Source organism: Lithobates pipiens, unplaced genomic scaffold (assembly GCF_037356315.1).
Source record: "Lithobates pipiens isolate NorthernLeopardFrog02 unplaced genomic scaffold, aLitPip1_a1.2 Scaffold_16, whole genome shotgun sequence".
NCBI lineage: Eukaryota > Metazoa > Chordata > Amphibia > Anura > Ranidae > Lithobates > Lithobates pipiens.
In genome coordinates, this window is record NW_027507748.1 from 105,140,655 (window position 1) to 105,168,088 (window position 27,434).

Sequence of the window (27,434 nt, forward strand, 5' to 3'; positions counted from 1 at the left end):
AAGACTCTGAAATACCAGTCTGTACCCCACCTCTAAGAGTTTTAAAATATATGGACTCTGCGTAATCCCTTCCCATTGGGGAAGGAAGTCGCTGAGTCTTGCGCCTGCCTTTACGGCGGCGTCATTTGCCTTCCTTCTGGGAGGCTCCGGAACTGGAGAAAAGAATTGCACTTTTTCCTCTGTTCAGTTTTCCCCTTATGATGGGTCTTTGAGTAGGGGCCTCGAAAAAATTTCTTACCCCTCTCCCTCTTGGGCCTCACCGGGAACTTCTTACCCCTCTCAGTAGATCGGGACAACACCTGATCTAAGCCTGAGCCAAACAGCAGGGAACCCTCAAAGGGAATGCCGCATAGGCAAGATTTGGAAGTAAAGTCTCCATCCCAGGTCTTTACCCATAGGGCCCTCCTGGCAGAGTTCAAAAGTGCTGCTGCCTTAGCTGTGGTCCTAACAGTCTCCACTGCTGCATCTGCCACATATGCAACCGCTCGACTGATTACCTCCAGCGAGTCTATGATTCCTTTAGTCTCCCTACTGTGGGAAACGTGATCCATTAACTTGCCGAGCCAGGTGTCTGCATTCCTGGCTACACAGGCGGAAGCTAGAGCCGGTGCCATTGCTGCCGCATTCGCCTCCCAGGCTCTTTTGAGTAAAGTTTCCGACTTTCTATCCATCTGATCCTGGATATTTCCAGCATCTTCAAAGGATAAATCTAATCTCTTAGAAACCTGCGCTAAGGATGCATCCAAGCGAGGAGTTTTTAAAAAAATTTATCCTCCTCCACATCTTTAAAGGGGCACCTTCTTTTCCAAGCTTTCAATTTGAGAAGCTTGCGTTCAGGTTCTTTCCATTCTCTGAGGATTATCTCTTTCAGAGACTGGTGGATGGGAAAGGTTCTAGCCTGCAACCTTCCTAGACCTCTATATACTCTGTCCTGCGCTGAGACTTGAGCAGAGGGAACATGGATGTCTTCTGAGGCGTAAATGGCTTTTAATAAGCCTTCCATGTCCTCACTCGAGAGCAAAAGTCCCCCAAGTTTAGCCTCCCCCTGGCTATCTTGGTCTGAATCTTCCTCCCCAGAGCTAAAATCTGGGACCTGACCTTCCTCCACCTCCGACAAAAGGGAGACTTGGCCCTGGGAACTTTCCGCATAAGATGTGGAAAAATTTTCTTGGAGCTGAGGGGTCTCTCTCTCTGACGGTCCCTCCTCCAAACCCTTCACTAAGGTAGATTGAAAGGACTGAAGGGTAGCCAACATTCCTTCACGACCTGGGCGGTTTCCTTGCCTGCGAGCTTAATGATACATCTATCGCAGAAAGGCTTGGTGTGGTCTTGTGATAACTTAAATTACAATACCCACAACGTCTGGACTTTGCAGTAGCCTTTCCCTTAGACCTAGCAGCTGACCCCTGGGCAGAGCTTTCAGTCCCTGGGAATAGTCAAAAAACAAATAGACGATTAGCTACACATGTCCTAAAGGGGCACAGGCAGTCTACCCTAGAGTACCCTGCCCCTGAACACAGCTGGATCACTCACCCCCTGTGGCGACCTCCACGGCTGTCTGCTCAGACGCACCCTCCACTTCCATGGCGATTTACTGCCCTGCAGGATCGCTGGACCAAGGTACTATCTTGAGCGTCCCCTTGTAGATGCTGCCACACAAAAGCGCTTCCAGAAGAAAAAACAGGGTGCTTCACACACACCGGTTCTGTTTAAAAAACGCGCCGATCGGCGCCATCTTTAGGAGGTCCGAACGTCCGGAAATGACGTACGGCCTCTTCCGGTGCGCCCTGAGGCTGGAACGCACCTATGCGCCGGAACTCGATACCCGGAAGTGATGTCACTTAACTTCCGGACATGCGCCGTGGTGCTGGAACGCACGCCATCCGCGTTCAGCATCGGAAAACGCAGCTCACCTTAATCCACCAACGAACCCTGTTCAAGGTAGGAAGGCAAAAGGGGATTAGTACTACAGGGACAACTCCCCTGTCCCTGAGACTATAGCAAGGCTCCTGAAAGAGGCCTAAAGTGAGGGCTATCACCCCCAAGTGTTCCCTGGGGGTTATAAGGGAGCACCACAGACCCTGTCTGTTAAGTCCCATGAAAATACACCTCACAAGGAGAAAAAACGGGGTCCCCGACCCCCAATCACGAAAGTAAAAAGAAACTTGGTTTCGCTGCCATCCTGTGGGAAACACAATCAAGAACTGGAGGGTCTGAGGGAGGGGTGGGGACTTTTAAACTTGTTGTTGATTGTGTTTCCTGTCAGGTGGACCAGTCATCTCTCAGGTGTGCCGTCCTGGAAGATGACTGGAGAAAAGTAAAATTTTCAGCCGGAACACAGCTTTAAAAGGCAGCCACCACATGTAAAAATTGTTAAGCCAATGTTGGCGTTGTCCGGAAGATCCTGCCACATGTATACATGTGTTTTGGGAATGTCCTGTTATTAGGCGCTTTTGGACAGATATCTCTAGGGACACTTTCACACCGAGGAGCTTTACAGGCGCTATAGCACTAAAAAGAGCGCCTGCAAAGCACCTGTATAGCGCCTCTCCTGTCACTCCAGCTTGAGGGCTTTCACACTGGAACAGTGCAAGTCATGTAAGCAGCATCTTTGAGGTGCTTTAGGAGCGGTGTATACACTGCTCCTAACACGTCCCCTGCCCATTGAAATCAATGGGTAGAGCTTCGGCAGTGGCACTTTTAACCCTTTTTTGTCCGCTAATGGGGACCTTGCTGGCGGGTGAAAAGCGATGCTAAAACAACAGTAAAGCACCGCTAAAAATAGCAGCACTTTACCACCTACACCCCCAATGCCCCAGCGTGAAAGGTCGGTGTATTTGTTCGGTAGCGACTGTCTCTGTGCCCTTATCCATTGATGTTTGTATACTGGGTCATGTTCATTTGCTGGCCACATCCAGTGCTGAGAACTCTTATGATTGCTGTTAAGCTATGCTCGTAAGTGCATTCTCCTACGCTGGAAATCCCCACAGGCTCCTACATCCAATTTCTGGAAAGCCATAGTTAACAAAAAAAAGTACCACTTTATAAATGCATAACTCCCAACTGTCTGTGATTTGGAGGGACTGTCCCTGATTTAGAGCAAGGTCCCTCATTCCTCCTCATTTTGGTCTTATCTATATTGATTTTTTTTTAAATGCACGTTTTATCTATCAAAAAGTGTTTTCTAGCACTAAACCTTTCATCTGATTTCTAAATTGCTTCATTTGTAAATTCCAAAAGCCAATATAAAAAGGAATAGTAGTGGTAAAAAAGCAATTGTGGGTCTAACCAATCTTGTTTTTTTTTGTACACTTCTCCTTTAAGGGGGCGTATCCTATGCCTGCATGCTTTTGCTGATGGATACCTCCCATCTCAAAAAGTTGGGAGGTATGCAAATGCATACGAGTCTAAAGAATGTCCTACCAAGTTCTCCAAGGTCTGGGACATCTGGGCTGAATCCAAGGAGACAGTGGCTTCCTTCACTATGGGGGTTATTTACTAAAACTGAATAGTGCAAAATCTGATGCAGCTCTGCATAGAAAGCAATCAGGTTCCAGGTTTTATTGCCAAAGATTAATTGAACAAGCTGAAATTAGAAGCCGATTGGCTACCATGCCCAGCTGCACTGGATTCCGTATGCTCTAGCTTTAGTAAATGAACCCCAGTGTTCATACTTAGGTAAAAGTTATGGCTACTTTCAGAGCGCTGTGGGACAAATCCTAATTTTGTTATTCTTATGCCTCCAGTAGTGCTCACTTGCTTGTCCAAGGGCATAGGTTGCCGTACTAATTGTGTTTGCGTGTTATGATGTTATATGGTGTTTAAGCCTGATTATGCCCAATAGGCTGTGCTTTGTATACTTATTTAATTCATAAAAAAAAAAAAATTATATACACAATCTAGCATTTCTAGATTTTCCCTACAAAAAGCAAATTAGCTTTTTGAGCTTAGTTTCACAATGAACCACTTCCTCCCCTGTGTGAAGGTGTTCAGGCCTGGCAATTGGCTACTCCAGATAGCCCTTCAAACATTGCCAGACCCATTTTTAACTGTAGTGCTACCCCCACAGGAGCATAGTTGCCAACATTAAAAAAAAAAAAAAAAAAATTATAGGAACACTTTGTAGTTGGAGTCTTGTTATAGGGGCGGAGCATTCATTTGTAGGCAGATTGATGAAATAAAAATTTAGAGTGCACCGCCTCAAAATAATGGGTGTGGTTTAAAGGACCGTGGCTCAAAGAGGGTGTGGTCAGAGTGAGATGAACAAGGGATGGAGGGGAAAGAAAAAAAAAAAAAAAAAGGAAGGATGGAGGGACAGCAGGCCCAGATCCTATACCACAAAAGAAATTTGTACTCCAGAAAGTTTATCAGCAGATAAAGATACTCCAAACACGTGGTGTTAGTGCGTCAATCACCACAGCACCATGGTTGGTATGGTTTTAGGATGATTGAAGGGCATTATTTTTATTATATTGTAATATGAAATAGTTCAACAGAATGCAGAATCAGTGGGAGCCCAGAGCGCGTCACCTGCCACCAGTAGAGTCCCTCTTTACCCCAGGCATTCCCAGCAGAGTCCTTCCTTACAGCAGGCGGCCCCAGCCAGCAGAGTCCCTCCTTACAGCAGGCGGCCCCTCAGGTGCGGGCCGAAGGAGATTTGGCCTCCGCCATTACAGAAAACCAGCCGAAGGGTAAAAACGAAGAGGCAGAGCCTTGGTTCCGCTTATTTCTTCCTCACGATAGCTGGTCTTTGGTAAAATGGTGGCTGGCGGAGACATTTTCCCTGTGCCAGTTGTGGGCTCAAGCATCGAGGAAAAAAAAAAAAAAAAGAGTGCTGTCTGTTATGCCATCTGTAACCCTTTCTGGGCCTTGTTGGTGATTCGCACATAATTAAATACTCCAATGCTATGCTCAATTTCTTTGTCTTTTTTGATTCTGTGTTATTAGAATATTGTATTGCATCTCCTTCAGATGTTTGGGTTGATGCATCCTGAGGAAGCGGCAATTGACACGAAACTAGTCGAGGTTCACGTCTATACCAACACCAATTGTACCCCTACACACTGGTGGGGGGCATTACCCAAAAATCTTATTGGGTTAGTAACAATTGTTCTGATACTGTAATTTATGAATTTTGTATATTTCCTAATAAATTATTATTATTTTTTTTAATCAATGGTTTGTGATATTGGGTACCAAAATAGTCCAATGAACTTTGGGTGATTAGGGGTAAATATGCATTTTTTGAGTAGCCCTTGTTAGATCTACCCACCTTTAACTACTGGCTCCTTCAAGGGCAGCTGACATGTCAGGGACAATTTCTGGCTCCTGGGCAGTACTTAGTCACCAGGTCCTTGACCAGGCCCGCTCCAGCCTTCCATGGCTGCACACAGTCCTAACTGCAGGTCCCCTGGGTTAAATTTCTCAGTGTGGTGGAACAAAGGGCAGTCCCCCAGCTCACTCAACTTCGGTTGCTAGGGTCAATGTCTGGCAGGTTATCCATGAAAGGTCCTGGAATGAGCCCCCATAGGGGCTTTTGTAGCTGTACCCCCCCCCCCCCCCCCCATGTTAAATTTTGCAGTCCCTCTGTCACCCTGCCCAGCCAGGCATACATACACATACACACACACGAGAACATCACTGTAAATCAGGGGGTAGGAAGACTCAGTACTCCAGTTGTGGTGGAACTACAAATCTCTTCATGCCTCTACCTCTAGGAGTCAATCCTTGGCTAGGCAAGGACTATGGACCTACCCATTTTGCAAGTGACTAGAAAGGAGTCAAAGTTAGTAGAAATTTTTATTATAGAAAACAATAAAAACAATAAATATTTGACCAAGAACAACATTTAAATCTCCTGAGACTCTGTAGGTTTGGGCTCCTGTGAAGAACCTCGCATGCTTTTCTTTGGCAAGAGAACAGATTGAATATTGGGCAAGACTCCCCCATCTGCAATGGTGATACCAACAAACAGCTTAGCCAGTTCCTCATCATTCCTGACAGCTAACTGGATGTGTCTGGGCAGGATGCGGGATTTCTTGTTGTCTCGGGCTGCATTTCCTGCCAGCTCCAGGACCTCAGCACACAGATATTCAAGAGTGGCTGCCAAATAGATCCCGGCTCCAGAGCCAATCCTCTCTGCATAGTTTCCCTTCTTCAGAAAGCGGTGGATACGGCCTACTGGGAACTGGAGACCTGCTTTAGTTGACCTGGAGATCTTTGCAGCTGCAGGCTTCTTGACCTTCTTGCCACGACCAGACATCTTTAAAAAAAAAAAAAAAAACACACACATGACACCATGATCAGACTAGCAAATCCATGGACACTTTAGCTCATTTGTCTACATTCAAAGAAAACAGCCAGCAGATCTCAGATGCAGGTGGGATCTGAATTGGTTTTGAGATTAGGGGTGGATAAAGGGAGTAGAAGTGGTTCTGACAAAGTGAAGATTTATATACTCAATGACCAAGGAGGCTCAATACACTGCAGTGCATTAAGTGGTGTTGTGCAGATTCATGCCACATTACACAAATTGATTGTGGTCAGAGGGTTGGACATTTAGGGCTCTTTCACACTGGCAGCGCCCAGGCGTCAGCGGTAAAGCACCGCTATTTTTATCACCACTTTACTGTTGCCATTGGGAAAAAATAAAATAAATAAAGTAAAGAGCACCCACAAAGCACCACCCATTGATCTCAATGGGCAGGGGCGCTGTATACACTGCTCCTACAGCACCTCAACAATGTTGCTTGTATGACTTTAGCATCCTGTCAGTGCACCACTCCAGCATGAAAGCACTCTGGCTTTCACATTGGAATGAAAGGAGAGGCTATTAGTGCTATAGCTCAGTGTGAAAGGGATCTAAGATACAACCAATATATTAGTTTATAAAACTGGGAGTGGGCTGGCAGGGTGAAAAGCCTTTTAAGTATAGTACAAATATTTTTGCCACCATGCTGCTCAACCCATTACTAGTGTACACTATACAGTGTTATTCATACAACATGGCAATAACTCAGGTTCTTATAGCTGCTTAATGGTTAGGATTTGCTAATAAACAGATAAAACCCCCATAAATCCCCAAAACAGCCACCAACAAAACTAAAAACGGTCCTTGTGGCTAAGCATTTATTAGAGTATAACCAAATGCAACACTTAAGTTTTGGACAGAGTGAAGAGGGATTAGAACACCCATTCAGTTTATTGCTGCCCGTGCTCCCATTAGGGAGATTTGCCCCTGCAATTTGTTCTGCTTACAGTTATTAAAGTGAAAGAAAATGGCTAATTTTGGATTGTTCACAGTATAGTAAGAAATTGAAGTCTTCAAAATGGGGGGGGGGGGGGGGGGGTCACCATTTCTAGTAACCAAGGTAGGGGTTTGGTGCCAGGGGGATTTCCTTAGTGTGCAGGGATTCTCTCACTTCCTGTTTTGGCTATGGGACAGGAAGTGAAGTCTCCCCGATGAGACACAGATGGCAAAAACTAACAGAAGTTGTAACCTGTAAGTAGCAATGCTCCCACAGGAACTACTTGAATATCTGTACCTGGGTCTCCCACCGATTATCCTGCAGGCAGTAACAGTTCTTACACTTGTTGCCTACAATGACCGATCTAGGGGGATTTGTTTTTAGGTTATTTGGAGAACTTGAATAGGAGAAGGGAATTGGGATACTCCAAACTATGCACAAACAAGGACACCTCTGTAGGACTGTTAAGCAGACCATCTATTGAAACATAGTGCTTGCATGGAACAACAAATCCCTCTGTAGTAGAAGAGACTCAGTGGACCTAAATCTTCCTCAATAAAAACTGTAGCTCCCCAGTGCTGGCAGCACTCATGCATCCCCCAGACAATGACACTCCCACCACAATGCTTGACTGTAGGCAAAAAAACTTGTCTTTGTACTCCTCCCTGGTTGCAGCCACACACGCGTGACACCATCTGAACCCAATAAGTTTCTTGGTCTCAGACTACAGGACATGGTTCCAGCAATCCATGTCCTTAGTCTGCTTGCCTTCAGCAAACTGAGCTCTCGTGCATCATCTTTAGAAGAGGCTTCCTTCTGGGACGATAGCCATGCAGACTAATGTGAGGATCAAGGTATAAGAATAAAAATGGTTGACAGTATATTTCTTATTAATGCTTATCTCGTCTGTTTTCAGTTGTTTTAAAGACATCATTCTTAAAGGCCGGATGGGTGCAGTCACATCCAGTCACGTACACACAAAGAGGAAGCCATGTCATAAGGGTCAACTGCTGCATCAGCTCTAAGAGCAGAAGACATTGCCTTTTATAGAAGTTGTTTTGTTTCAACATTTTTAACGCCTGTCTTTCCTTTGTGTATATAAGAGCTGTGTGATAATAAAGGACCTCAGAGTAAGCAAGTGCGACCGTCTGAGCAGATATACTGAGAAGTTTTTCCGTGTCTCCTTGCTTAGATAAGACTCTAATAATAATTGGGAAACGGTAACATAACTTGTGAATAGGCGACTTGCAGTAGTCACACCTAACATTTTTGGCGCACGAACAAGGGACTTCGCTAAAGAAACTACAAGAGGCGAACGAACATAAGGACGGAACAAAGAGGTCGGGCACATCAGGAACCACAGACAAATCCTGCGCAGGTAAGAAAAGCTTTATTTTCTTATAAACTCTGTGCTTCTTAGATTTGTGCCCACCCGATCTGTCTGTATTGTTCTTCAGGTAAAACCAACCTCTGTAGTAAGCGAGTCTTGAATTTAATATTTGACTTATGTTACCGTTGTTTCTTGTCTGTCTCCTTGTCATCTGTCTGTTGTGACTGAGATAAGCCCTGTTTGTATGGTGTGAATTGAAACATATATCATCCCAATGGGTAACGGAATGCGCCCTTAACTCGTAAGAGTACTTGGGGGTCCGACACTTAAGTTTGATATACGCTTTTTGATTCATGAGCCTAAAAACGGGTTGAAAGTATAAGTCCTGACTGCCTCAATAAAGCAGGAATAAGAAACGATTGCTGAGAGATTCCATGGTAATGGGAAGGGAATAAGGTCTCCACAAAGTCCGGAGATCTAGTTATATGTGTTTGGCCACCAAAAGGAATGCTTGTATATGTTGTAGCTGTCAGTCTGGTCATAATATTTGTCAGTTGGCTAGCATATAAAGTAATTCGATTTCAGAAATCTCATCCAGGAGAGGTTTTTAGTATTTTGGCACCCTAGGAGGAGAAGGCAACGAGACACTTAGTAAGTGATCCAAACGCCACCTAGGCAGGACTGTCAAAATGGGCCAGACACATGGTAAACCCCAGGAGGAATCTCAGAAATGTTATGCTGTTAAAGACATAATTACAATGTTGTATGGGAAGGACAAGGCACAGGGCACGAATAGGGTTCTCAAGAAATTTGGAATGGATGGAGAAAATGGGCTAAGTGTAGAAGGTTGGGAGAATATAAAGAGAGACAGACAGGGGGAGGTCCTGCAGAACAGATGGGTATCACAAATACAATGTTTAATTAAGGTTTCCAACAGGGCTAAAGAGGAGGGATGGAAGTATTGTCATGAACAGGGTGGATGGGATATGAAGGTCCGACGCAAGAGTCTCCCTTCTGCTCCCGAGGATGGAGTAAAAACGGAAGGTACTCCACCTCCTTATACCACTACCACACCAGGTAGCGAAAGACCAAAACTTTATCCTTCCTTAAGAGGAAGAGGATGGGTATGCCGAGTATGCGGTACCCAGAATACAGACTGGGCACAGGAATGTGTACATTGCGGAGCTCAAAGACCAGAGTCCGTAGCTCCAGTCCACAGTCGGACTAGGGTAATACAAGTAAATAATCCAAATGCGGGTCAAGCAGGACAGCCACCTACAGTGACTCGACAAGTCGTTCTGAGGACATGGACACCTTGGTCGGCTGACACTCTTATGGCATTAATACAGAATGCTCCTGATCCCGTAGCAAAACCTGCCGCATTCTGTAGATTCGTGACACAATTACTAGACACACATGAAGCAACTTGGCAAGATGGGGAAGATTTGTGTAGACATAAAATGACACTAACGATGTTTAATCAATTTATGAATGAAATTGCTCCACATAGACCACAAGGGGATCCAGCGGCAGATCCACCAGGAATACACCCCCGTCATATAGACTCTAGACCCCTGTTTATTAATCAGTTACGAGAATTTTGCCAAGGGAAACAGCAGGAAAGGGGTTCGACAGCGCCCATAAAACAGGCCCCAGGTCAGACTGTTACAGAATTTTACCTCAACATGGAAAGCATGATGGCTGACGAAGGTCTAGATTTAGCCTTACCCGTCACCATTAGGGCTTTCAATCGACAGTTTATGGAAGGACTAGTACCCCAAATAGGTGACAAACTGAAGGCATGTACTCCCGAATGGAGAGCCATACGGGACAGAGGAACATTGTTGCAGAAAGCACAAGGCATAGAGGCTGATTTAGCAGAAACTAAACCCAGAAGGACACCGGGAGTTAACACTGTTGCCCGGGTCAATGAAGGAGGGAATTCCTCCCGTAAACCTCTTACCTGTTATTACTGCAACAAGGTGGGACATATAAAAAGAGACTGTAGGAAAAGAATAAAAAACGAACAGGAAGGAAACACGGACAGAGACACGAGGGACTACAGACAGAGGCGTACCAATGATAGGGACGATCCGACCGCATGACTTGCCCCAGTCCTAGCTGAATCAGAGAATAAAATGCTCCACATATTGATGAAGGTGGAAGGTAAACATATTCCTTGTTTAGTTGACACAGGAGCATCACGCAGCTTATTATCTGATTCAGTAGTCCCTCCACACATGACATCCCGTGACACCATACCCATAAGTGGTTATGACGGTCTTTTGTCCGATGCCCCACTGACTAAACCTTTAAAAGTAAAAATAGGGAATCACATGTTTTTGTCACGCTTTTTGATTTCCAGAGGAGCCCCTACTAATTTATTAGGAGCAGATATTCTTCAGAAAATAGGAGCAAACATTACTTATCATCCAGATGGTATGGTCACCTTAGCAATAGGAGACGACCCAGAGGGTATAGAAATCTGTAATAAAATACAATGTTTGGAAGTAGAACCAGAACTGTCCAATACACCCTCGCCGGAAATAGATCAAATTCTGTCTAGCCTTCCGGAAGGGCTATGGGAAACACATCCAGCAGACGTTGGACTTTTGCCCATACCCCAGGTTACTCTACAGCTGATTCCAGGAGCAGTTCTCCCCCAGCAGAAACAGTACCCACTCAGTGCGCCCCAGGAAGCAGCTATAGAACTACAAGTGGAGGCTCTACTCAAAAGTGGAGCATTAAAAGAAATACAGTCACCAGCCAATACCCCATTGTATCCGGTCAAGAAAAAGACATTGGGGGATGGCCCAGTAAAGTATAGAATGGTACAAGACCTAAGGGCGGTAAATAAAATATTGGTCCCAATAACGCCACTAGTACCAAACCCGCATACTTTACTTTCAGAAGTACCATCAGATAGCTCCTCATTTACTGTTATAGACTTGGCTAATGCTTTCTTTTCTGTACCCCTGGCGGAGGAATGTCAACCGTGGTTTGCGTTCCGTCTCAAAAACCGCCAGTTGACCTGGACACGCCTACCACAAGGAATGGCGCATTCGCCAACTCTATACTCACAAGCCCTACAGACAGTGTTGGGGGAATGGCAACCACCTGACACTTGTGTATTGTTGCAATATGTAGATGACCTATTGTTATGTTGTCCGGATAACGATACTTGTTTAAAAGCCACTCTATCATTGTTACAATTCCTGGCTGAAAAAGGGTGCAAAGTGAATAGAACTAAGTTACAGGTATGCCAGAAAAAGGTTGTCTTTTTGGGCCACTGTATATCCCAGGGTACTCGACACCTCACTGAAGAACGAGTCCAGGCCATAAGACAAATGAATGTCCCACGCAACTTTAAGCAACTTCGTATGTTTCTGGGAATAGTGTCATATTGTAGACAATGGATACCACATGCCAGTTCTCTGATGCAGCCATTATATGATTGCTTGAAAATAGTACCCTATGTACTCACAGAAGCAGGTCATAAGTCTTTTAGCACCTTAAGAAAGTTACTAATTTTGGCACCTGCGATCGGGATCCCTGACTATACCAAAACATTTCATTTGTACATTGCTGAAATCACGGGACACGCAACAGGGGTGTTGACACAACAACACATCAAACAAAGGCCGGTAGCATATTTCTCAGCGGCTCTCGATCCTGTCTCTAGAGGATCACCGTGTGTACGAGCAGTCGCAGCAGTGTCAATTATCATTGACAAATCCTCAGAAATTGTCTTAGACAATCCTGTAGTGGTACATACCACACATGACATACACGCCATCTTGTCACAAGTTCAGCCAAAGCACATATCAATGGCGAGGCAGCTGCGTCTGCAATGCACCTTGCTCCTACCTCCCAATGTTACCTTCCAGCGATGCACTTCCTTTAACTTAGCACAACTTCTACCCTTACAGACAGATTTGACAGGGGGGAGTAATGGTGAAGGCACAGCACAAGAAACTCAGGATTCTGACACACTTTCATTTCATGACATAACATCTGATGAACACGATTGTTTTCAACTTATGGAACAAGAGATCACGGGGTTTCCACATGTTACAGATACACCAATTTTAAATGCTGAGCACACCTTGTATATAGATGGCAGCAGGTTTGCTGATGACAAGGGTAAATATCACACAGGATATGCTGTAGTGACTGATACACTGGTAATTGAAGCACGGTCATTACCAGCACACATGTCTGCACAGGAAGCGGAACTAACAGCTTTAGAAAAAGCCTTAGAACACTTAGAGGGACAAGAAGGGAACATTTACACTGACTCTGCCTATGCTTATGGTGTTGCACATGATTATGGCCACATATGGAAAGCTAGAGGTTACCTTACAGCAGCAGGCACACCTGTTAAACATGGTGAAGGAATCAAAAGAGTCCTGAACAATCTTCAAAAAGTTAGAAGAGTAGCCATTATGAAGATAGCGGCACACACGAGCGCAAAAACAATTGAAGCAAAAGGAAATGCATTTGCAGATTTAACTGCAAAACAAGCAGCTCTAGGGGAAGTAAGCCCTGAGACCTTAGCAACGGTAAAGGTGAGCATCCCAGAACCGACATGGCAGCAGATGAGTAAACTACAGGAGCAAGCAGGAGAGAGCGAGAAAGATAGATGGGTAAAAATGGGAGCAGCACCAGGCCTTGACAATATATGGAGGGAAGGAGGCAGAATATGCCTACCTGCTTCTCTATACCCCGCAATGGCAGCGGCTGTCCACTTGCCCACTCATGTCAGCTCCAATTCTATGTATAGGATTGTAAGCCAAGGATGGCTAGCCCCTGGATTCAGTAGTACTGCAAGGAACTACTGTGCTGCATGCCAAATCTGTCTGTTAAATAACCCAGGACAGAGAGTGAAAACCCCACGTAAACATCAGGTTCGGGCCCAGTATCCCTTTCAGAGACTGCAAATTGACTATATCCAAATGCCTAAGAGCGGCCCATTTGAATTTTGTCTCGTGTGCATCTGCTTATTTTCAGGCTGGCCAGAAAGTTATCCAGTGAAGTCAGCCACAGCGAAAGCCACAGCGAAGAAACTGATCACTGAGTTAATACCTAGGTTTGGTCTTCCTGAAACCATAGAATCAGATAGGGGAACACACTTTACAGGAGAAATCATGCAGAATGTAATGGCTATGTTAGGGGTTCAACAAAGTTTCCACACCCCTTACCACCCACAGAGTTCAGGATCAGTAGAAAGAGTAAATGGGACAATAAAGTTAAAAATACAAAAAGCTATGCAAGAGTTAAATAAACCTTGGCCAGAATGTCTGCCTTTAGCTTTGTTCTCCATAAGGTATACTCCAATGGGAAAAACAGGGTTATCCCCATATGAAATACTTTTTGGGAATGCACCCAGACTAGGTTTATACTTTCCACAGAGTATGCAATTGCAATGTGATAGTTTGACTGCATATGTGATACAATTACAACAGCATCTAACTAAGATCCACAAAAGTGTGTATTCTTCTCTTCCAGACCCTAACTCAATAGCAGGTACTCATTCGCTGAGCCCCGGAGATTGGGTCTATGTAAAGAAACATACCAGAAAAGCTTTAGAGCCACGGTTTGAAGGACCATATCAAGTACTGCTGACCACTCCCACATCGGTCAAGTTGGAGGGTAAAGCAGCCTGGATCCACGCTTCACACTGTAAAAAGGAGCCAGTTGGCAAATGACAACATGTATCTTTTTATTCTTTTTGTTTCAGTAATCCTGACCAATAGTTTGGTTACCTCACAGAATGAAATTCACAAGGATGAAGGATTTTCTAAAAAAATGTTATTACTGAAGTTTAAATATGCTTATGCTCGGAAGTCAGGATATGAGAAATGTTGGATTTGCAGTAAATTACACCCCAGTACAGCAAACATACCACTGATGGCAGTTCCTATAAATTATACTGACCTTGCTAACAGTAGCATTAACATAACTGGAACAAATACCAGCAAGACAGTAATGTTTAAATCAAATGGTCTCGCCTTTCCCCCTGCCTGGTGTTTCAACTTAGGGAACACAACGGGAGGAAATAGAGAATGCCAAGACAGCAAGTTTAATTTGTCCATTGTCGTATTAAATGGAAGCTTCTACCCCAGTAATTCCAGCACACACCAGACATTATCTGACTTCCTCACTAACATTGTGGATAATAATGTTAGGTGGTTAGTATCCAACTTATCCCTCTATGGATACACCTCTCGTTATAGAAATGATATCAGTTCAAGATCAGTAGCTCTAGGAAACAATATATACATCTGTTGTGGGGATAAGTGTTATACCTGGATACCTAGAAGGGCTCAGGGATGGTGCTACCTCGCAAGTTTGGTACCAGTAATGGGAGTAGTGGGTGATGAACGAGGTGATCACCTACTAGAAGCTAGTATGCACCCCAGATATCCCCTCAGATATCGTAGCAAGAGAGAAATATTCTTAGAGCAGGACATGGCATGGGCTTGGTTCCCGTCCTGGACAGGATGGGGTATAGACTTAATGAAGCGACTAAATAACTATACTGGAATAATTAATGATATTTTGGAGAAAAACTCTGATGACATTACTAAGTTAAATCTAGAGACCAGAGCCATCACAAAACAAATAGAATTACATGAGTTAGCGATTGAAAGTATGAGTGCAGCATTAACAGGACTCTGTGAGGCTACAGAAGACTATGAATGTTGTACTTGGATACATAACACCAGCATCGAGATACCCGACTATTATGACATCATTGCACGACACCGCACGGAAGTAAAGGATCTACAGGAGAAGGCCCGTAATATTGGCCGTGACTGGGATCCGTTTGGTGGAACTTTTAGCTTCTCAGGGTTATTCTCTTGGCTTAAGAAGGCAGCGATGACAATTATAGTGGTGCTTTTATTTGTATTTCTTCTTTATGCGTGCTTTAAACTGCTCATGTGCTTTTGCAAGAAAGCCAAGGTAAATGCTGTAGAAAAGATGGAACTTTTGTAAGTTGATAAGTTGGATAAGATAGGTGGATTTGGTTCCTTGACATCACCCATCTGTCAGAAAAGCCACTCTTCCTGAATTTTAGATGTTGGTACTATCCAGGGGGATGGGTGTATACCCCTCTGACAACTCGCGGTCAGGGAGAGTACTTTGGACATAGGCCGACTAGAACTTGTTCAGGTGGACCCAGGGTAAGAGGGAAGGGTGATGTCAAAGGGGGAAATTGTGAGGATCAAGGTATAAGAATAAAAATGGTTGACAGTATGTTTCACTAAATGCTTATCTCGTCTGTTTTCAGTTGTTTTAAAGACACATCATCCTTAAAGGCCGGATGGGTGCAGTCACATAAGAGGAAACCATGTCGTAAGGGTCATCTGCCACATCGACTCTAAAAGCAGAAGACACTTAGAAATTGCCTTTTATGGAAGTTGTTTTGTTTCAACATTTTTAACGCCTGTCTTTTTTAGTGTATAAAAAGAGCTGTGTGATAATAAAGGACCTCAGAGTGAGTGCGACCGTCTGAGCAGACATACTGAGAACTTCTTTCCGTGTTTCCTTGCTTAGATAAGACTCTAATAATAATTGGGAAACGGTAACATAACTTATGAATAGGTGACTTGCAGTAGTCACACCTAACACATCCATCATGGATGAAGCGGGGTGGCTTTGTTACAGTGGACAGCCACCGTACAGTTAAGACTGCAGCTGCATGACACAGAGGGAGACACCCACTGTTTGTGATTACACAGAGGGAGGGAGAGGAGGACTCTGCATTTGGATTTGCCCTGGGTGGCACAACTCAAAGCGACACCAGGGCAGGCGGCCTGCTGGAAAATTTCTCTGTATCCTAGTAGGCCAGTCCAGCCTGTGCCACAATCACGGCTGTCTGCGTGCCCACCGTCAAATGCGGCAGTATCCCACGAGTCACGGGAGACTTGAGATGTCCGATATAAGGAAATTAGCAATTAAGTGTATGCATTATCAGATGTTCATGTTGCCTCCATCTCCATTAATAGCTGTAAAATATTGTAATTATGAATATATTTCATTTAGCTTGTATATGTAGAGCGGAACATTATCTTCACAGAAATCTCTGGTAGATCAGACAAGTCGGTGCCTAGGCTTGCGTATACAAACAATGGGATCCAAACCTCATTGTTTTACACACGGCCAGCGCTAGCAATAGGCGGGTCAGGCGGCTGCCTAGGGCGCCCAGGTAGGGGGGGGCGGCAAAATACGGATCCCCAGCCACTCGCTGTGATTCGGATTATTAAAATATATCCAGGATTGTAATTTTTTTAAATACATGCTGCCTCATAGAGGGCGATTGCGCCTGTGAAGAGACATCCCGGACCGCTCTGTCCCCAGCCTGCAGTGCCACCCTAGCAGTGAGAAGCCGCCCTAGCAGTGAGAAGATGAGGGGAGACAGCCGGCCGATCCGTAAGTACAGCATGATCGGTGGAACTGGCTGGAGCGGATGAGATGGCATGCAACTCTGGGCTTGCCGATATCCGCTCCCCCTCCTTCTGGCCGCTCGGGCATCTGTTATAGAAGAACAGGCAGGCAGCAGCACCACTCTCCTGGAGTAAAGGCATCACCGCCGCTGGCTCAGGTATAGTGGAAGCTCAGGCAGCATGCTTAGTTCTGCAGCCTGCAAACACATGAAATAAAAAATGTACTCTGTCAAGTTTATAGTTTATTTCGCTGTGTGTGTGTGGGGGGGGGGGGGGGGATTAGGAACAGACGTGCAGGGGGAACAGAGGTGTGTGGGGGGGGGGGTACATAGGGGGAACAGAGGTGTGTGTGTGTGTGGTACATAGGGGGAACAGAGGGGTGTGTGGGGAACACAGGTGTGTGGGGGGGGGGGCACATAGGGGGAACAGGTGTGTGTTTATGTATGTGGGGGGGTTACAGAGGGGGGAACAGGTGTGTGTGTGTGTGTGTGTGTGTGTGTGTGGTGGGGGTGGGGAACAGACATGCAGGGAGGTATAGAGGGGGGAACAGATGTGTGTGGACACGAGACAGATGTGCAGGGGGGTACAGAGGGGTAACAGATTGTGTGGGGGGACAGACATGCAGGGGGTACAGAAAGACAACAGGTGTATGTCTTGGGGGGGACAGACTTTCAGGGGGTACAGAGGGGTAACAGGTGTGTGTGTGTGTGTGTGGGGGGGTGGACAGACGTTCAGGGGGGTACAGAGAGGTAGATTGTGTGTGAGAGGAACTGATGTGTGTTGGGGGGGTTTGAGATGAACAGAGATACAGAGGAGGGGTGCAGAGGGGAACAAGTATTCAGGGTGATCGTGATCTAGTGAAAGTGATGGAGAGATCTGACGTGTGAAGATGGAAGAATTGTGGTGATCTGAAACTTGAAAATAAAGAAATTGGGGTGATTTGAGGTGTGGAGGTTTAAGTCCACCTTTGTAAAAAAAAATTAAGAAATTAAGATCCTTTTGCATACAAAAAAAAAGGTACAAAAATGTGCATTTATTTTTAGTAGGTGTCTGTAAAGCAAGGTAAGTAAGTATCTGTATACTCGTACAGACAGGCAATTATACAGTTAGCCTGTCTGTATACTGCCCTAGCTTGTGGACCACAGCTGGCTTGATTAAGCAAGCCGGTGCCATCCACTATTTGTTTTCGGGCCGGGTCCAGATGCACAGGTACAGGCCTGTGGACCACAGCTGAAGAAATGGGTGAAGAGGCGCCGCAAAAGTCTCAGTGAAGGGGCGGAGCCAACGGGGGCGGCAAAATTAGGTTTCGCCTAGGGCGCCAAAAATCCTTGCACCAGCCCTGGTTTTACACATACTCACTTTAAAAGATCCCATGCTGGGATAAGCAAAGGAGGGAGGCCAACCCATAATACTTAATTTCCCAGGAAAATTCAGGTTAATCTCCTGCTCAGAATAGTCATAAGGATTTGCATTAAAGGGGCTGACAAAGATACATACATTGTTTACAGTGCTGGAGTCAAGAGGCGGCGAGAGCTATATACCCATTAATGGAGGTATATAGCTGCAGTTTTATCATAACAGACAAACTTTTGCAGATAACAGTATGAAACATCCAATCACTTGTCCGCAGGCTCAGTGCCTGTGAATCGATCATGGCACTGACGGGCCGAAGATTTAGCAACAGCGGGCTGGGTGTGGGTTGCCAATCCCTGCTCCATACCATAGGCGTGCGCAGGGGGATGTTTTGGGATGTAGAGAGAGCAGGGACAGAGGCTAGTAAATAGTTCATGTTCATCAGATCGGGTGCAGGCACCGCCATTCTAATTAAGGTAAGCAGGCAATGGAGCCTTGCAGCTTCACTGCCCATTTTCTACTGCTAATGAGCAAGTCACATGGCAGTGAGTCACAGCAGGGCCCGGATTCTCGCCACAGACACCAGAAGATATGGGGGGGGGGGGGGGGAAGCTCACCAAGCAGCAGCATATGATGTCCTGTGACACAGACCGGAAGTACAGGCTGTACTTCATAAGTAGTTAAAGAAAAAAATAATTTTAATGAGCCAAACACAAGCTGTGGTCTTTCATTTAAGAAGACCTCTCAAAAGTGGGTGGGACTCTGCTTTAGGAACACACACACACACACACACTATGTGGTCCCTTTCATTGATTGATTGATTCTTTCCCTTTCAGCAAAATATTCCTCTCCTACAGAAACACAATCAAACAGCTGCTATATTACTCTAGTTTCTTGGACAATATCTGCGGCAGTTTGAATTTGTTAAGGCTAGCACTCCTCTACAGCTTCTGACATTCACAAACTGATGATCTTACTCCTCCATTCCCTCTCCTTTGTGCTAGCATGAGGCAGTGTGGGCCCAGTGTCCCCAGGCAGGTGACAGTAGTCAGTAAAGATGAGCTCCGGCGTGTTTGCACACTCCATGTGCAGAGCCCGCCAGGAAGTCGGTACGGCGCTGCACTAATCACAGGCAGCGAGGCATTTCCCAGTGTGCGGCTGCAGAGATCAGAAATCTCACTGCCTATGATTTTTTTTTATTTTTTAGATTTTTATTGATTTTTAGACAAACAGACATTCAACAACAGGAAACAGTGACATGCCACATGACCTATGCATACGGTAATTACCCCTTCCGAAATATTCCCTTTTACTACCCATACCTGTACCATTCCATTTACCTTCCCCTTTCCCAATAAATAGACCACACCGGAGTTTGGAGTATAAATTGGCCATAGCCTTTTATTTAACCAAAATAAAATAAATAACTTTAATGTTATAATAGAAACATACTTATATATATTGCAACAGCAATTACAACTCCCAGTCGTTTAGTCTTTGACGGTACCTCGGTTCCATTTAACGTTACCATTTTCCCAAAAACCACTGCGGGACCCAAATTTGTACCATATAAGGCCTCCGGCCGTTTAACAGCCCGGAGACAACCCCACCTTCCCGCAGTGTCACCAAACCCGTATCCCAGCCTACCCTTCCGCTGGGATACACCAAAAGGGGCACAGACCACCTATGAGCCCCCCCACACCGTTCCATCACCTACTTTCCTTTACCCCGTCAAAGACACTGCCACCAAGGATGACCACCTTAGCCTTAAGGGCCCCTCCACACCCGCAGAGCCCGTTCAATCCCCCCCTGCACCCCCAGGGTCCAAAAGGTCAGTTCCCACCACCGTGAGATGCACGCCATCCCCCCTAAGGTACATGCCCACATTCACCTCCAACTCCGTGTGCCGTATCACCAATCCCCCATTCCGGGACACAAACCTCCCCAGGGCCTTATTAACCTTAATTCTAGCTTTATTGAGTCGAACCACAGAGCGAGCCATACGCCACGCGGTCCGCGCAACGATGTCCGACCAGATCACCACCATACTCGGAAAATTCATCCGAAGCATGAGAAAGTCCCGTTTCACATCCGAAACGATGTCCCTGGTGGACCGGACCCCTAAGTCGTTACCCCCCACATGCAACACCAACACATCCGGGGGCCTATCCAGTCTGGCGTACCGCTGAAATTCCGGCACCACCCTGTTCCATTTAAGCCCGAGGATCCCCAACCACCTTATGCTCGCCTCCCCCTGGGAAATCCCCAGCTGCCTTCCTTCCGGCCTGACATCTGCTCTCCTGGCACCCCAAAAAACGTAGGAGTGCCCCAATATCCAGACGAGGCGTTCGCGACCTCCATCTGAAAGGAAAAAAACAAATATTAAAGCAACTATGCAAAAACCCGACCACGACCCCCCAAAACATCCACCCCCCCCCCCCTGCCACCTGTAAAACATGAACCAAAACCCCGAACCCGCCTACATCAAGTGTGGCCGCACGTACGACCTAAACCTCCGTGATTCCCAGCGCCCAATCCTCTTGACCACAGCCTCGTCCAACCCACACCTGGCCGCCTCAGTGGCTGCCCCGATGCGGAAGGAGTGGGAGGCGAACTGAGAGCAATCCAAACCCCCCGCCCGCAGACACCTCCGAAACACAGCCACAAATTGAAAACGGGATAAAAAGGTGCCGTCCTGATGCACCAGAAACGGGCCCACCCCTTTTGGCCTAACCCCCAGGAACTCCGATAGCACCCTCACCGGGCATAACCCCGATCCCGGCAGCGCAAACAACCATATGTCCACCCCAGTCCCAGTCTGATCTGTCTTGGACCTACGCAGCCGCAAACGCACCCTATCAACCCCCAAAGGTCACATCCTGACCCAACAGTCCCCCCCCCCCCCCCCCCAACAGTCTTTGCCGGACTGACCAACTCCCCCACCCGAAAAGCCCCAAAGAACGCCAACGAAAAGGCCGCTCGGAACAACCGCACCTCATAACCAGAAGTGCACTGTTCCCCCAATCGCTCGCAGATAACCTGCAGGACCTGGAAGGTCACCGGCCTCCTTATATCCTTCCGCGGATTGCCCTTCTTGTACCCCTTGACCGCCTGCTTGACCCAAAAACCTTTTGTGTGATCAACCTCCCCACGCAACTTAAACCAAAAGGCCAGCGCCGCAAGCTTACGCTCAATCGAGGACACCGACCCCGCGCGTTCCATGACCTTAGAAACAAAGCACAACACCAACCGCCCCTGATCGCCACCCCCACCCAGCTCAGCGTCCGCTAGCCGTGTAAAATCCATCCATTCCGTCCACACCTTACTGTATGCCGCCCAGGTCGCACCGCTCACCGACCTCCTGATCCATTCCGAGGCGACTCCAACGCAACCTCCCAGAGCCACTCCGGGCAGGGGATCCCCTCTCTCGCCGCCTCCGGAGCCAACGCCCGAAACCTCTCCCACTGGAATCTAGATAAGGCATCAGCCACGTTATTGTCCACCCCCGGTATATGAACGGCATACAAAAATATGTTCGCCTGCAAACACCTCAGCACCAGGTGGCGCAGCAGCCGGATCACCGGCTGCGAAGACGCCGACATCCTAATGATCACCTGCACCACTCCCATGTTGTCACAGTGCAACCTGATCTTCAGATCCCGGCACGACCCCCCCCCAAAGCTCCATTGCCAGCACCACCGGAAACAATTCCAGCAGCACCAGGTTCTTCGTATACCCCGCCTCCACCCACGACCGGGGCCCTGCCTCCGCGCTCCATTGTCCCTGAAAAAAGGCCCCATAGCCCGTGGACCCCACCGCATCCGTTACCAACTCCACGTCTAAATTACTCACCAGCCCCTTCATCCACACCGACCATTGAAGCCTTCCAAAAAAGTCTGCCAAATCCGCAAGTCCTCCCTAAGTTCCCTCGTCAACCGAATGAAGTGGGTCGGAACCAGAACACCCGCCGTAGCCCCCCGACAGCCGACGGCAAAATATCCGCCCCATCGGAATGATCCGGCAAGCAAAATTTAACTTACCCAGGACCGACTGCAACTTCCGCAGTTGCACTTTCCGTACGCCGACCAACTCCCGCAGCTCCCGCTTCAGTCCCTCGACTTTGTCCGCCGGCAAGCGGCACTCCATCACCTCCGTGTCTATTTCAATGCCCAAAAAACTCAAGACCGTGGCCAGCCCCTCGGTTTTGTCGGCCGCCAACGGCACCCCAAAGCGATCCGCAATGTGCTGCAACGTGGCCAAAAGGATCGCACACACATTGGAGGACGGGGGGCCCACGACGAGAAAGTCATCAAGGTAATGAATCACTGACGCCCAGCCCGACACATCGCGCACCACCCATTCCAAGAATGAACTAAACAGTTCAAACAAGGCACAGGACACGGAACAGCCCATGGGCAAGCACTGGTCCACGTAAAACCGGTCCTGCCAACAACACCCCAAGAGCCAAAAGCTCTCCGGGTGCACTGGCAACAGCCGAAACGCCGCCTCAATGTCAGACTTCGCCATAAGGGCCCCTTTCCCGTAACGCCGTACCCAGCCCACCGCCGCGTCAAACGACGTGTAAGACACCGAGCAGGCCTCGGGATCGATGGCGTCATTCACTGAACCCCCTTTCGGGAAGGACAGATGATGGATAAGCCGGAACTTGTTAGGCTCCTTCTTAGGCACCACCCCTAACGGCGACACCACCAAAACCGGCAACGGTTGTTCCACGAACGGGCCACACATCCTCCCTAAGGAAACCTCCTTAGCCAACTTGTCGCTGACCACCCCCAGATGCCGCAAGGCGGACCTCAAGTTCTTAGCCACCGGAGGAACCACTTCCAACGAACACGGAATCTGAAAACCCACCGCAAACCCTTCCCCCAGCACCCGCGCAGCCCCCTTGTCCGGGTACCCATTTAGAAAAGGACGCATCCTTCCCACCCTCACCGGGGTTGCTCCCCTTGAACGCAGGTTCCCCGGCACGCTTGCCCTTTTTAAAACAACGGGAGAGGGAGTGAGCGCCACCGCAACCGGAAAACTCATGTTTAAATTGACAGGACCCCCCGAACTTGCAGGCCCCTTCGTTAAACTGCCAGCACACGCCCATTTTCTTTCCGGCCGGAAGTCCAGAGGCGGGGGTTCCCCCGGGCCCCCCCTGAAAAAACTGCGAAGGCGTCCGCGCCGATGCCATCAACCGCATCCAAAGGCTGATATCCTTGTGATCCCACCGAATATCAGGCCTCACCGCCCGCCGTTGCCTAAACTGCTCGTCGTAACGCAGCCAAGCCGTACCCCCATACACCCTATGCGCTTCCCCGATAGCGTCCATGTAACAAAACAGGGCCGAGCAATGCTCCGGCGCCGTCTCGCCAATCACGCTGGCCAGAATGGCAAACGCCTGCAGCCAATTAGGGAAAGTCCGCGGTATCAGCCGATACCGCCTCTTCTCCTCATCATCTTTCTTAGAGCTATCAGGCTTGACCCTATCCAAATTGAACTTCTCCAAGGGAAGCAACGAAAAGATCTCCACATACTCACCCTTCTTGATCTTGTCCCGTACCTCCTGCTTGAGCTGCGCCCCCAATGGCCCTTCATAACAGACATAAACCTCACACCTAGCCGCGTCAGCCAGCCGAACCAAATCGACCCGAGCCGCAGCCTCTTTCGCCGCCATGTCGTCCCCCGTACTTACCGAGGATGCTCCAGCCACCGGCGCCTCCTGCTGTGAACTTACCTCCACACTCCCAGACGCCTGCACCTGAAACCCCGAGGGGGAGCCCAAACCCAGCGACCCGAATGCCCCAGCCCCTGGCCCCTGTGAGGCCCCACCCCCACTGGACGCCCCGTCCCCCAGAAGGGAACTCGAACCCGACCCAGCCCACCTACCCAAAGCGCAACCTGCGGGGGTCCCGCGGAAGCCCCATCAGCAAACCTCTGCAGCAGATCCTTCAAACCTCCCAACAACGCCTGCAACGATTCCTGGGTCCCGCCGGAGGCAGGTCGACCGCCCGCCCCCCGCGGCACCTCCCGCGCGCGGCCCCACGCCGCGCCCCCAACCACTCCCCCCGACAGACACCCCAAAGCATTCGAAGTAAAGTGAAGACCCTTACCTGGCTGCGTGGGTCCCCTCCCGTCAGCCGTCCCTCCGGAACCTCCAGCCGCCTCCACTCGACCAAGGACCTCCTCTTCGGAACCCGACAGCTCCCATTCGGAACGCACATCTGCCGCGGATGGCATAGGCGTAGCAGACCCTCCGGCCGCCGGGCAGCCCGGGGGTGCGTCAGCGGTGCTGGTAGATGCTCCGTCGTCGCAATAGGCCCGACCTACCCTCCTGCTGAGCAAGGCGCCCGCACCGCGTCCACGTGCGGGCCCCGTGGGCCTGTCCCCATCCACCCTCATGGCTCCACTTCCGCTCCGACCTGCCCGCCGCGTCTGGTAGCGGACGCGCAGGTGTGTCACTGGATCTCCTCCGCCGTGTCTCCCCCTGCGGCGGCAGCACCGCGGCCGCAAGGGGAACCGTGCTCCGTCCGTCACCTGACCGCGCCGGTGGGGAGGGGGTGACCGCTGGCTCCAACCCCCCGCTCCCCGCCCACGAAGAGGATTCCGCCCGGACACCCCCCCCCCCCCCCCCCCGAGCCCCCGCTGAAGACCGTTTCGCGGGGGGGGGGGCGGCGGGTCCGCTATCGGGCTCCTGGTAGGGCGCTGGACTCTGGTGGAGGGGCCAGGCGAGAAGCGCTCCGGCGGCCTGGTCCGCCGAGCGCGTGGTGTGCCATCCCCCCCCCCCCCCCCTTCTACAGGCCCCCCGCCGCCGCACGTGTAATTGCCGCCACCTGCTCCTGCAGCCAGTCCGTCCCGCGTGCTCCAGCCGCCGCCCGGAGCCGCTCCACAAGCTCCGCTACGTCCCCCATTGTGTTTAAAGTCCAGCAGAAGCCCCCGTGTGTAAAAAACCCACCCGTCCCGCCCGAGATACCGCCGTACAGCCTGAGCTCGTCCTGTGCGTCCTCACCGCACTTCCCAATTGTGACCCCACGCTTCCTGCCGTAGCTCCTCCCCCTCCTTATATGGCGCTCCGCCCTCTCTTTCTCTCCTGCCGCTCCACCCCTTCCTCTTTCCTCTCTCTAGGCTTAACCCTACAGGGGGTTACCTAGCATCTGTCATGCCAGCCCTGCACCTCCGTCCAGCCTGCGTTTCCGGGCTTCCCTTTATTAGAGTTAGACCCACGCAGGGGCCAGCAAGTTGCTTCAACAGTATAAATCTACAGCTGTAGCACGTCCACAAACAAACTAACTTAGTGCTAGGTTGGCTCCCACTCTATGGAGATAGCTAAGGATCAAGTTCTTCAGTCGGGCCGCAAGGGACAATAGAAGTGAACTAGACTCATTAGTAGTTACACTATACAGTATTAAAGTAGTAAAGCAATACTAGGCACCCACAACAGCAAAACTCCCATCCACCCGTAGAATGGCAACATGGACATGTCAATCTGTGGAGGCCTCAGCCAGCCACCTGGCCCACACTCGTGTATTTTTTGGGGCATCCCCTATTATGGTATGTTTCCTTATAATGTGGTAAGACTTTATTGACATGAGTTTTCCACAACAGCATTGACGGCGGGGCCTGCTTTTCCCAGCATAATGTGATCATTTTCCTGGCATAAAAAAGTAGGAGTCATATCAGAGTTCTGTCCGCTATCCTGGGGGCCAACCCCTCCACCAATCCCAGAAAGCATATCCGCAGGGTTTGGGCTACGTCTCACTGCCTATGATTAGTGCAGCACTGCACAGACTTCCTGAGCTCATCCCTAGCAGCACAGGGCAGCTCAGAAGTGGGGCTGGGGCTGTGAGGATTTCTGTGCACACTGCCCCATCAGGCAGACCTGCTGTCTTTTACCCCATGCTGTGATCCATCTAGTAATGGAAAAGAACAGCATGTAAACTGACAATACTGTATGCATTATACCCATCTATGCAGCAGGTGGCGTTGTAGTATTGTGTATAGTTCATGTTTTCTATGATATATACAGGATGTATTGTCTATTCCTGTTCTTATTTCTCCATTCTGTAAGACATGATTTAATATTCCCCATAAGAGTAAAGCAGTTTGCTGTATCGAAGAAGCTTCCAAAGCAGAATTTCAATACTCAGCTAATACTAGGAACATTCTTCAGCAGCCCCCAAGTGCATGGGGGGGGGGGGGGGGGGTTGCTGGGAGAAGTGTACAGAACGCCTGTCACAAAAAATAAATAAGTTGAGCTGCTTTTGGGGGGTCTGAATACATATACTTAGGGTAGACAGTAGACCCACAGCAAGTGGGTCATACAGGTGTAACCAGGAAGCTTTCTAAAGGCACCATTAGAGGGAAAGTAAACCCTAATGGGTTTACTTCCTCTTTGATTCCCTGCAAAGGTAAAGCATAAAGGACTATTATGTGTCACTTACCTGACACAGGAACCAGCAAAGTCACCACTGTCCCCTGTAGTCCAGAGCCTCCATCTTCTTGGTGCTCCAGCGCTGTCATTCATCAGAGCCGCAATGACATCACGCCCACACATGCACACAGGAGCCACCACTCACAGCATACCACCATTAACCGCAGCACACTCAGTGCACCTGCACGCTGCTGTTTACAGCACATGCACCATAGACAGCAGCACCTGGCTTTAGGCAAATATCTCCTAAACCATGTAGGTTTAAGAGATATTTCATGGACCTACCGGTAAGCCTTAATGTAGGCTTACCTGTAGGTCAAAGTGGTTTGTAAGGGTTTAAAACCCCCAAACTATCATAGAAAGCCAGGACAAATGACCATCATAATTTAGGAACATGGCACTGCACTATGGTCAGGATCAAATAAAGCCAACACAGCCCATCCAAAAAAAAAAAAAAAGTTCTGACATGCTACCTAAAACCTTATGCTCACCTTTGACCCTCTTCCTTCACCAAGCCTACCAGAATGAAGCCTCGCTATAGCTTATATACCTGGACACTCCCTGGAATGGGCTAATTGCAAGCATAGCATCACAGGTGCAAGAGGCTAAGGTAATTACCA

The 27,434-nt window shown here is 48.4% G+C and overlaps 1 protein-coding gene across 1 annotated transcript; it reads right to left on the bottom strand.

Moving 5' to 3' along the window:
* Positions 1-5,786: 5,786 nt before the first annotated feature.
* LOC143984263 (histone H2A-like) lies at positions 5,787-27,393 on the bottom strand. Its single transcript, XM_077484535.1, has 2 exons — positions 27,306-27,393; positions 5,787-6,262 (listed from the first exon to the last, which is right to left on the bottom strand). The coding sequence occupies exon 2, from the start codon at positions 6,260-6,262 to the stop codon at positions 5,849-5,851; it is 414 nt and encodes a 137-aa protein (XP_077340661.1). The 5' UTR covers positions 27,306-27,393; the 3' UTR covers positions 5,787-5,848.
* Between the last annotated feature and the right edge of the window lie 41 nt (positions 27,394-27,434).

Bases quoted from the DNA above. Each gene is read 5' to 3' on its own strand.
- LOC143984263 (XM_077484535.1), bottom strand. From the start codon at position 6,262: ATGTCTGGTCGTGGCAAGAAGGTCAAGAAGCCTGCAGCTGCAAAGATC.